This window comes from Xiphophorus couchianus, chromosome 16 (genome assembly GCF_001444195.1).
Source record: "Xiphophorus couchianus chromosome 16, X_couchianus-1.0, whole genome shotgun sequence".
Classification (NCBI taxonomy): Eukaryota; Metazoa; Chordata; class Actinopteri; order Cyprinodontiformes; family Poeciliidae; genus Xiphophorus; species Xiphophorus couchianus.
Window position 1 is genome coordinate 3048032 of NC_040243.1, and position 11766 is coordinate 3059797.

At 41.9% G+C, this 11766-nt stretch overlaps 1 protein-coding gene across 2 annotated transcripts; it reads left to right on the forward strand.

The window, feature by feature from the left end:
- The first annotated feature begins 70 nt into the window (after positions 1-70).
- On the forward strand, positions 71-10924 carry samd14 (sterile alpha motif domain containing 14). 2 transcript variants are annotated; one of them, XM_028043110.1, is made up of 11 exons: positions 71-353; positions 3374-3424; positions 5159-5316; positions 5393-5509; positions 5600-5786; positions 6523-6622; positions 6722-6790; positions 6872-7028; positions 9502-9621; positions 10332-10487; positions 10567-10924. In XM_028043110.1, exons 2-11 carry the CDS (start codon positions 3388-3390, stop codon positions 10720-10722), a joined length of 1257 nt encoding a protein of 418 aa, XP_027898911.1. In that variant the 5' UTR covers positions 71-353; positions 3374-3387; the 3' UTR covers positions 10723-10924. The 2 variants fall into 2 exon arrangements, with proteins under 2 accessions (XP_027898911.1, XP_027898912.1); XM_028043111.1 differs by lacking the exon at positions 71-353 and adding an exon at positions 2320-3100.
- Positions 10925-11766: the final 842 nt, after the last annotated feature.

Here is an 11766-nt window from a genome sequence, read left to right on the forward strand (position 1 = left end):
CTTTGTCCATCCCTCCATCTCCTCCATCCAATCCGCCTCCTCCTCTTCCTCCTACTTCTCCTCCTCCTCCTCCTGCTGTCCTTGGAGCTGCTGTTTCAGGACCAGGCTGCAGTGTTCTGCTGAGTAGCGGTGAAACAGCACTCGCTCGTCAGCAGACAGCTCTCAGCTGAGCCCCTCAGGAGGGAAACTACTGCTCCCAGAATCCTCCGCTGCAGCCCAAAGTCAGTTCGGATCCGAGAGGGACCCCAGAGGAACTCTGGGAGACGTGGTCCGAGTCCATCAGCTGCTCCCGGAGGCAGAGGGAGGAGAGGCTGACGTGCCATGACAACAGTCGGAGGGAGACGCGCTGAGAGGTGAGACCATCTGTTTGTTTCTCTTTCTGTGTCTCTTCATCGTCCTCTGTCCCTCCTGTCTGCTGTCCAACCTGTCCAACCCTCTGCGTCTGCCTGACGGCGTGTCTTACAGCCGGGAACATTGTGTGTTTGTCTCAGAACAGCAGAGACAGTGTGTTTGCGTGCGTGCGTGCGTGTGTGCGTGTATATGTGTTAAAACATCTCCACCCAACCTGTAGTATCTCCCAGACCTCCTGAGATGATGCAGCAAACAGGAAAACCAGAAATCAGGACACAAAAATCACAGAAATGAAAGGAAAAACGTTTGAACACCATCTGCTACAGCAGTGTTCAAAGTGTGGTCCGGGATCCCTGGACTGATCTTTTCTATTTTCATTTTTATTTATTGCAGACGAATTAAAATCTTAGGATAGAAAATGTTGGCAACAGCACCAAGTATTTAAAGTCTGAGCTTTTTACTGTCACAATAACAGATTTTGCTGAACTTATTGAGATAAACGATAATATTGATGTTTGGAGAACATTTTCAACTGATGATGCAAGAACACGTCATCAAATATCAATAAACTTTAAATTCTAAAAACCATGTAGCACTGGAACTGGCAGACATTTTAAAATTCAAAATAAACAAACAAAACAACAAATGAAATGGATTATGACGTCTCTGTAAACAACATTGTCCTTCAAGGAAAGGAGCAATTTGAGACCAAAGCAGCAGATTATTTCTACCAATAATCTCCCAGTTATTGGTAGAAAGAGAGAGAGAAGAGAAAACCAATAAATTATGTAAATGTAAATGAAATAAAAGTCTATTTCAATACCAGAGAATTAATTCTATTTTTATTTTCAATCAACAACTCTAAAAATGAGCAAATTATATCCCCTCCTTTTAATGAGGCAAATATGAAAAACCATTTTATAAAAACTTACACCTTACAAAATTTTAACTATTTTACTCATTTAATTAAAATATTGCAACTTTGTTGAAGAGCAATAGAAAAAAATCTGTATTTTGTTTCTTTTAGTGTCTTTTTTCCCCTTATTTTTAGTCTTTTCAACCTGATTATTTTGACCAACGTGACAAAAAGTTTGGACACCCCTGATCTACCACTGCTCATATTCTGGTTTCTCTCGCCTCATCTCAATATTTGATGATATTTTTAACTCTTAATTTCCAGTAGGAGCCGCAGCAGAAGAATAAAGCTGAGTAAACTTCATGGCTGCAGCCAAAGACTAATTTAGTCATCGATTCTTCTATTCTGACGATTACCTACAATGCAAAATATTTACTGATCTGAGTATAAATGTACATATACTACAGATAACAATTGATTACGATTATTGACAATTATTTCAATAATATTCATCACAATTCATGTGATTAATCTTTTCATCCGTGTTTCTTTCCAGATCACTGTCCTCCTTTACGTTGTGATTAAACTCTCTACCTGCTTCACCAACTTTCAGTCACTTTTAAAGGACTAAACATTTTATGCATTAATTTTTGGTAAAACTGACTTTTTTAGCTTTATATTATGTTTCAACGTTATTCCTTCATCAACAACAAGCATAGAGTCTTGCATTCATTCTCTTGAATCCCATTCAGCTCCTTCAGACTAGCAGCAGCAATTAGCAAACATCTGGTGAAACTGTGCATCTGCTGAGCTCATTATACAAAATACGTCTTAGAACAATAATAAAGGATTAATGGTGAAACATTGTTTTAATGATGTACTGAAGGCAGCATGTCAGAAACAGCAGGAGCTTCTTAAAGAGATTTCTAGGTGTCAAATTACAAAGTCAAATTTATTTTAAGTCAACAGAAACCAACATCAATGATTGTGTTATAAAATGTCACTTTGTCTCTGAAAAACACATCTTTAAGACATTTTTTCCCCCTGTAAAACCATATTAGATGCTTTTGCTCCTGAGATTTTCTCTACTAGGAGTCATCCTCCAGAGGAGCGCCGTGTGAGGGAAGCAGAAACCGGCAGATATTAACCAGACGAGCGTTTCCTGCGTGGAACATCAGGTTTTACCAGAGCAGGACGAAGTGGGTCAGTAGCATCAGCTGAGAGACGCCGTCTCCCTGCTGACTTCTTGCCTCAGGACTTAGTGTGTCTTCACACAGCAGCCGTGTGTTTCAGCTGAATCCTTAACGAGGCAGTTCAGAGGTCAACTGCTCTGGGAGTTTGGACGAGGAAGAAAAGGAAGAGGAGGAGGGACTCAGATCATCTGCGTTTCTTCAGGAAGCTGAATGTTTCCTGTGGACCAGCTGGTTGTTGTGGCGCCTTATGTCTCATGTCAGTCTTTGTTAAAAGCCTGATATTGCCTTTATGATGCAGTCTGGATCAGAACCTTAACAGAACTGGGGAAGCTGAGTGTTGATGCGTGACATGAACGATGAAGATGTGTCATCAGATCCACGGCTGAAGCTGCTGGTGAGTTTCAGAGAAAAGATCAGATTCTGGAGGAACTTGCTGAAGGCAGACATTCTGGAGTGAGAAAACCTGAAGAACAATGCTCCTCCTCGTGCTGTTTACAACTGTTATTACAGTTTCACTGAGCAGTGGTTTGTATGTTGAGCTCAGCAGACTCACAGTTATACCAGGTGTTTGCTAATAGCTGCTGCTGCTAGTCTGAAGGAGCTCCGTTTAGGTTTAGGTGTTCAGGTATCCCTGAATGGCTGCTACAGGAGATTCCCGGATTCCTCAAACATGCATGAAAGAATCACAGCAACACTCCAGGTGTGTTTTTGATAAATGAATGATATTATAACATGATGTAAAGCTAAAAAAGTCTATTTTACGTAACACCTCCCCTTTAAAAACTATTTATCATCAGGCAAATCAAAACTGTCCCAGTGCAGATGAGATGGTCATAAAATGTTTCTTAGCCATAGCGTAAACGGCTAAGATGCGTTAGCAGCGTTAGCAGCAGAGATAATATGTGTTTGATGCTGTTTGACATTTTGTCCCTTCTGTCCCACCGTCCTCTGTCTGTCTCCTGTCTCTGAGCAGATAATCACAGAGCCATGTCTGCAGGCCTGGAGGACACAGACAACGTGTTCGGTGAGCCTCACAGAACCACTAATGGACTCATTTACACATTAATGATGATTATGCGGCTCGTTCTGAGCACATTAGCGCCTCCTGCTGGTCATTATTAGGCAGTGATGATTTATCTACATGAAATAACTGAACAGGAAGAACTCAGCAGCTGGTAAAGTCAACGAAATCACTTGAAAACATCTAAAAGTCTGCAGGATTCTGCTTTTCTCCTCTTTCTCTTTCTTTGTTCTCCAGCATTGTCTCGTTTTTCTCCCCCACCCTCCGGTTCATCCATCCATCATCCTTCCATCCTCTGTTTCATTAAATCTCCATCTTCTCTCTCACTGTCGCCTCATTTTACTGCCCAACACATCTTCCCTTCCTCCCCCATCAGGTTTACCTCCCCCATCCGTCTTCCCCCCTGGGAAATAAACCTCCATCAGCTCAGTGTGTGTGCGAGGCTGTGTGTGTGTGTGTGTGTGTGTGTGTGGGTGTGGGTGTGTGCGCGTGCGTGGGAACCCTTTATTCCTCTGAGGAGATTGTTCACATCCTGAATAAGAGTTATCCTAACAAGAGAGCAAACAGACGTGCACTGCTGCCACACTGGTCATCATGGAGATGGGAGGTTAATACATCAAGCAGATTGTTTAAATAAGTTTAAATAATCGACAAAACCGAGACGAAATGCTTCAATGCGGAGATATTTTCACACTCACAGAATATCAACAAGACAAAGTTCCTGCTTGTTTTATTTGCCTTTTAGAGGCCATTTACTCTAGTGTGTGTGTGTGTGTGTGTGTGTGTGTGTGTGTTTGTGTGTGTGTGTGTGTGTGTGTGTGGGCGTGTTGGTGTGTGTGTGTGTGTGTGTGTGGGCGTGTTGGTGTGTGTGTGTGTGTGTGTGTGTGTGTGTGTGTGTGTTTGTGTGTGTGTGTGTGTTTGTGTGTGTGTGTGTGTGTGTGTGTGTGTGTGTGTGTGTGGGCGTGTTGGTGTGTGTGTGTGTGTGTGTGTGTGTGTGTTTGTGTGTGTGTGTGTGTGTGTGTGTGTGTGTGTGTGTGTGGGCGTGTTTGTGTGTGTGTGATGGTCAGCATGCTGAATATTTGATGGCGCTCTGATGGGCTGAGTGGGAGGGGGAGGAAGAGCTTATTAAGTTAAAAACTTGATGCATCATCAGAACAAAACTGTGGAATAAACATGAACTGATGTTACACAGTCCGTCCATCCATCGATACATCCATCCATTGATACATCCATCCATTGATACATCCATCCATCGATACATCCATCCATTGATACATCCATCCATCCGTCCATCCATCCATCCATCCATCCATCCATCCATTTGTCCGTTGTGGATGATGGATGGATGGATGGATGGATGGATGTATCAATGGATGGATGTATCGATGGATGGATGGATGCATCGATGGATGATGGATGGATGTATCGATGGATGGACGGACAGACAGATGGACGGATGATGGATGTATCAATGGATGGATGGATGATGGATGGATGATGGATGGACAGACGGACGGACGGACGGATGGATGGATGATGTCCAGTATCATGGCGGTATTGAAGCGGGTCATTAAATCTCCATATCGTTCACTGAGGTTTTTAAACCACTTCCTCCTTTCTGGGCTTCATTTTGTCTGTTTATTTTTTACAGATTAATTTTTTCACCTCAAGTTTTCTAGACTTCTTCCCGAAGCATCAAGCTTCTCCACAGTAACCGAATAAACCCGTCTCCTGCAGACCTGAACGAGGCCGTCCCGGAGACAGAGCTGCTGGACAACAGCATCCAGAAGGGCCGGGCCCAGCTGTCCGTCAAAACGCGCCGCCACCGGCCCTCGCGCTCCCGTTACCGTGACAGCGTGAGCTCCACGGAGGGAGACGACGGCTTCGACAGGAAGGTAGAGTCCAGCCTGAAACTGGTGTGTTTTATACCAGTCATGATCCGATCGGCTGATCTTCTGAGTGTGTTACCAGGAAAGTCCGGTACAGTCGGCCCGCTCACCTCTACACCTGGCCATGAGAGGCTCCTCCCCCTCACCTGATTTACTTGTGTCGTCCAGAAGCCCCGCCTTTTCCTTCGATGCATCACTGGTGAGACCGATCAGAAGGAATCATACAGAGCTTTTATTTTTGAAAAAACATGAAAAAGAATCTTCTTCCTGTTTCACCTTGCCGTCTCAGGGGCGTCGGTCTCCAGAGGACGAGGGCGCCTCATTGGCCGCTCCACCACGGGGGCGGTACCATCAGCTGACCAACGCCACGTCACAGGAGGCTCTGGTGACGCCGAGCAGCTCGCCATCTAAATCCTGCCCCTCCTCTGACTGCTCACCTGTATACATGAGGAGGAACAGGAGGCCGGACAGCGAAGGTACACACACCTGGACACACACCTGGATACACACTTATAAACAGTCATTTAGCTCTAGTCTTGATTATAGAAATTGTAAATACAACTTTAATGCACCTGGATACACACCTGTAAATAGTCCTGTAGCTCAAGTCTTGATTATAGGAGCTATAAACACAACTTTAATGCACCTGGAGAAACATTAGTAAATACAGTCGCTTTGCATACACAACAGACTATAGGAGCTTTGAACACACCTGGATACACACACAACTAGACACACATATGCTGTTGTCTGACATATGTCCCTGGTTTTGATATAAAGAGCCATAAAGAATTAAACACACCTGTATGCCCACCTGTAAATACAGTGAATTAGCTTATATTCCCCAAAGTGCTTGGATACACACCTGGAAAACACGCCTGGACACACACAGAGAATTCACAATTGCATGCATATACAACTGAGAAGTGCAATTAATTCCATTCATCTGGGATTTGTCTCTGCTTTCGATATAAAGAGCCGAACAATTAAACACACCTGGATGCACACCTTTAACGCAGCTGTAAATACGTCGTTTAGCTTGTATTGATGATTATAGGAGCCATAAAAGCAACTGGAAACAAGGACACAAAACAATTTAATATTGTAAATGAACTATCCTGATAGTGGGTGTTATAAACACACCTGTAACTCACCTGTAAACAGGGAATCACATGTTCCTGCTCCTAATTTATAATCACTTGTTTGTTTCAGTTCTGGTTTCTGATACGAGTCGAGACACGAGTCCAGCCGATCCCGGCAGTCCGACCGTCGTCTTTGACAAGAAGACAAAGAGACGTTTCCTGGATTTAGGGTGAGTAAACTGAGTTCTCCTGCACAAGTTAAACATAAAAGCTACGTTTCTGTCCAACTGCCCCCGGCTCAGTCGGTGATGGTTTCCTTTGTGTCTCAGGGTGACACTCAGACGTTCCTACATCAGAGTGAGGAAAGATAAATCCAACAGGCTCTCTGTGGGCAGCAGGTGGGTCCATCACCAACATGACCTTCTGCTTCCTCCAGAACCACTTGATTAACCGATGTTGGACATGTCTCCTGTCCTCAGAGAACCGTCTGAGAGTCCGTCTCGGTCCTCTGGATCCTTCGTCTCGTTTTCCTGGTTCACTGAAGGTCGGGGGTCCTTCTCCTCCTCTGGGACTCCTCCATGTTCTCCCAAAATCCCCCCACTGGGCTCCCAGAGACCCAGGAAGTCCCACTCACAGGTACTTTCTTCTTTAGGCCTGAAGTACGAGGTCCAGAATATGGTTCTGAACGAGAAGTAAAGAGTTTATGCAGTTTTTTGGATGTACTTGAATGCATCATGTTGCAGCTGATCAGGACGTTTTTTCAGGCCCAGAATAAATCACAAGAAAACATTTTCATAGTCAGAAAGTTATTTTGCCATTACATGAATATGTCTTTCTGAAAGCAGAGCAACACAAACAGTTAGTTCAGAGAACTATTATGCTAAATTTACATTTTGCATGTTTTGTTCTTCCATTTGTGTCTCAACTGCTTCTAAAAAAAGCCCAAGCAATTAAAAAACATCACATAGTAACTTTTTGACTATGTGTCAATGTGTTCTGGTGTCTGGAAAATGAGCTGTTTCAAAAACCTAGTGATTGTTAAGCCTCACTCAACAGGCAATGTGGCATTACCTAGCAACCGCAGCCAAGCCTAGCCCATCACCTAGCAACCCAAGCGGAGCTCCAGAAAGTTTGATCAGCTGGTTGTACCGCTGTATGCGCTGTACAATGGTTGCTGGAAAAGACAAGTGTTTTCTTGTTGACTTACCATCCAGAAATTCTGCATTCTGGTTGGTTGTAGAGAAGGCTCTACTTATGCTTTTCACAGATGTGTGATTATATAGTTGTGCATCTGTTTGCAGCCATTTTCACGTGTGTGTAAACGTTGAGTTGGGGGGCGTGGCCAGCAGCAGCTTACTTGGATTTAAAGTGACAGAATCCCTGAAACAGATCATTCTGACATGAACAGACTAAAATCTCATTATCTAAGAATGATTTGTGCAAAAAAATTTAATTAACATGTTGTGTGTAGTCCATAAATCTATCCTAACCTGATCAGGGAAACATAATAAAAGTTTAGGCTGCATTCTCACCATCCCTGTTTAGTGCACTTTAATTGAGCTCGACTTTGTTTGTCTAGAGCAGGGCAGGGCAGTCCTGGTCCTCGAGGAGCAGGATTGGTACAACATACTTGAATCAAATAGCTGAATCACCTCCTAAGTGCGGTCAAGTTCTCCAGAGTTCTGCTAATGACGTCATTATTTGACTCAGGTGTGTTGAAGTAGAGACACGTCTAAAAGTTGCAGGAAACCTTCGAGGCCTGGAGTTGCCCCCCCCTGGTCTAGAGGTTCGTTTAGGGACGTGTGAATATGTAATCGAACTCTGATTTGGACAAAAACAAAAAAATTCTCGTCTGCCTACAATCTTAGGTCTTAGTTCGGTTGAAGTGAACTGATTTGACATCTGATGGAGCAGTGAATCTATTTGCAGCAGGTAGATTAGTTCTGATTGGCTGACGGGGTCACATGACCCCCAGCTGCGGTTTGCGTTGCGGTCAGTGAAATATGTGGTGGTCAGATTCAGCAGGAAGCTCCGGTTTCCGACTCCTGTAGTCCATCATTATAGATCCATTAGAGCCGCAGCAGAGATCCTCCAGCAGGAGCCGCAGAGTGATGTCTCACTCTGAGGCGAATGCTGGAGTCTGTCTGCTGGGATCTGGGAACGATTGAAACCCACCAGTGGGCTGCTGAAGGTTTCCTCTGACACAATGAAGACTCAGTTCTGGATCCTTGTTGACTATAAATCTTTCTTATTGAATTATTATTTTTTTATTTATTTATGGAAAGTAAAAGGTTTATTTTATTTTTCTGCATTGATGCTGTTTTGTGTCATCATGTCTGCAGGGTTTCATATTTACTGTTCTGTTTTAAACTGTGCCAGTGAAATTAAAGCCTAAAATCCAACTTTAATTCCATCCTTAAACCAAAAAAATATTGATGATAAAATATGGGGCTGAAATGATTAATGACAGTAATCGTGATTAATCGATTACTGAAGTAATTGTCAACTAATTTAGTAACTGATTAATTGTTAACTGAAGTATGCAAGCTCTAAAAAGGTCATTTGCTGAAAGAACAACATAACAACAGCCATAATTAAGACAAAATTGTACAAAAAATGTTTGGATTTTAAACATTTTTAAAATGTTTAAGTGGCATCTCTTTCAGCTTTCAAGTGGCATCATTTCAGCTTTGTTAATTTTTTTTATACATATAAAAAGAATCTCCTCCAATTATTAAATTGGCTAATCCAAAATATAACCAACAGATCATCCTGAAGGAATACTGATATTTTATTTTAGACAATACAATTCTTATTTAAAAATGAATTTAATTATTTGTTTATTTGCAGCTTTTAATGTATTTCTAATGTTGAGTAAAAAGGCTTAATTAGGAAATGAAAAATCAAGAGAATATTCCAATGGTTTTTATCAGATTAATTGATTAATCGTCAGAATAATAGATTAATCGATCACCAAAATAATTTGTTTGTTGCAACCCTAATAAAATAGTTTTCATGCAAATTGTGATTTTTAAAAGATTTGCAATAAAAAAAACCTGAATATAAGAGAAAATATTTTATAATTATGTTGTTTCTGCTCTTTGCCCAGGAGTCGGCTCTCAGTGAAGAGTTTTCTCCTCCTCCCACCTCCTCTTCCACCTCTCCTCCTCCAGAGTCGTCCTCCAGATCCTCCCATCCGTACCACACCCTGTCCCAGTCCTCCGATGAGGTGATGCTCTGAAATCCCAAAATATATCTGGGTTACAGTCCTTCGATAAAAGGATTTTATCAATTAATCAAATTTTTAGTTTTTGAAGATTTCATTTTTGGAAAATTGGGATGCTTTTCACCAATGCAACCCTTGGGTTTCCATAGAAACGAGTGATCTCAGCATGTCCAGATATATATATAAAATAAATATTTTGTTTTATTTTTAAAATAAAACAATTATATTTTTTCATTTTTAGTCATTTCTATTTTTAGAAAAGAAAGGGAGAATTTTTATTTTTATTTTTAAGCCATATCCCCCCGGCCTGTCCTGAGTTATTCCAGATTTACTTCCTCCTCTTTGAGGAGCCGTTTGTAAAGTCACACAGTAAAAATGTAACAGCAATATTTTTGGTTTATTTGACTTGCTACAGAGAAACAAAATGTTATTCTTACATTTATAAATGTCAAAGTTCCAAATAAATATTTAATTCACAATATAAATATTTCGTTTCAAAAGCTAAAGATATATTTTGTAAACTAAATATTTGGCTTGTGAATTAAATATTTTGTTTGGATTTCTGACATTTATAAATGTAGGAATAACATGGTGAAAATATGACTTTGAAAGATTAACACCCACATTTCTTTTCTCAGTGACAGACTAAATAAAACTAATTATTGCTGTTAATTTTTTAGTGTGTAACTGTCCAAACGTCTCCTCCCCCTCAGCCCTGTGACGAGCCTTTCTCCTCCGTCTCCTCCTGGTCGACCCAGGAGGTTTGCCAGTGGCTCCGAGGACTCCACATGGACCAGTATGTCCCAGAGTTCAGCGCCAGAGACATCGATGGAGAGCAGCTGCTGCAGATGGACGGCACCAAGCTGAAGGTGAAGATGAGGATGGTGGTGATGATGGGATCACTCCTCCAGAGGAACTCTGACCCTCTGCTGTCTCTGTCCTCTGCAGGGTCTGGGCGTGCTCAGTTCATCCGACCGCAGCACTCTGAAGCGCCGCATCAAAGACGTCCAAACTGCGGCGGAGAAAGAGAGGAAAGCTCTGGACAAACTGGAGAAACAGAAGGAAAAACAGCGCAGGAAAGACCAGGAGCAGCGCAGGAACTGACTACCACCACCAGAGGGAGCCAGACGATAGTCCATGGATTCCTGTCAGAGTGAGACTTCAACCGCAATGAACTATCTGTGGTTTTTATGGAAAACCTGGAATTCCTGACTGCAGATTTCCAGACCTGGAAACTGGTTTGAGGAAATGAGACTGAGAGAAAGTTCTGGAGAAACATGAAAAATTATTAAATCTTTCAAACATTTCTGACCGTGTCTTTATTTAATATTGAGCAAGAGCCATGAAAGGACACATTTGTGATGGCATATTAGAGCCACAGTAGATAGAGAGAAACAGGAGTAAACTCCTGCCAAAAAGCTCAGAAAGTTTGAAATTAATCTCAGAAATTATATTTTAGACAAAACTTAAAAATTTAACCCTTTTTGTTTATATTTCCTAAAGAAGAAAGTTGTGCTTGGTAGCTGCATTTCCATTGACCATAAAATTGCGCAAATTGGAATTACATAAATAAATTTGTTTAACAGAAACACAGCCATTAAAAAATAGATACCTCATGTTTTTTGATAAAAAAGGTTTTTGCGCTACAATGAGGTAAATTTTCGTGCAATTCTGAGTAAAGTAATAAATTTGGGGAAAAGTCATTATTCTTTGAAGCTATGGTGTTACATGTAGTGACCGGTGTGTCAGAGTTAGCTGCAACAGTGAGTGAAGGTTAGCAGGCACAGAGCATTACTTATAGACACACCAACAGCAGGTGATGAGGTTGATGAGGTTGTACCAAAGGTTTGAGTGAAGAAAGTTGCAGAGATCAATTAACCTGACATATCGGTGACATCCGTTTGCCCCACTTGCCAAGCAATGGCACCAAACAACCTCCCAAGTTCCCTGGCTGACATGTCGGACATACAGATGCAACAATGGGCCACTGTGACATCTGTAAGCCCTACAGGGAACTTGGGAGGGTGTTTGGTGCCATTGCTTGGCAAGTGGGGAATACAGATGTCACAGTGAACCATTGGTGGTACCTGTTTGATTGAGCCTTAAAGTGGTGTATCTATATAGTTGTATAATTATTTTGCATATGGA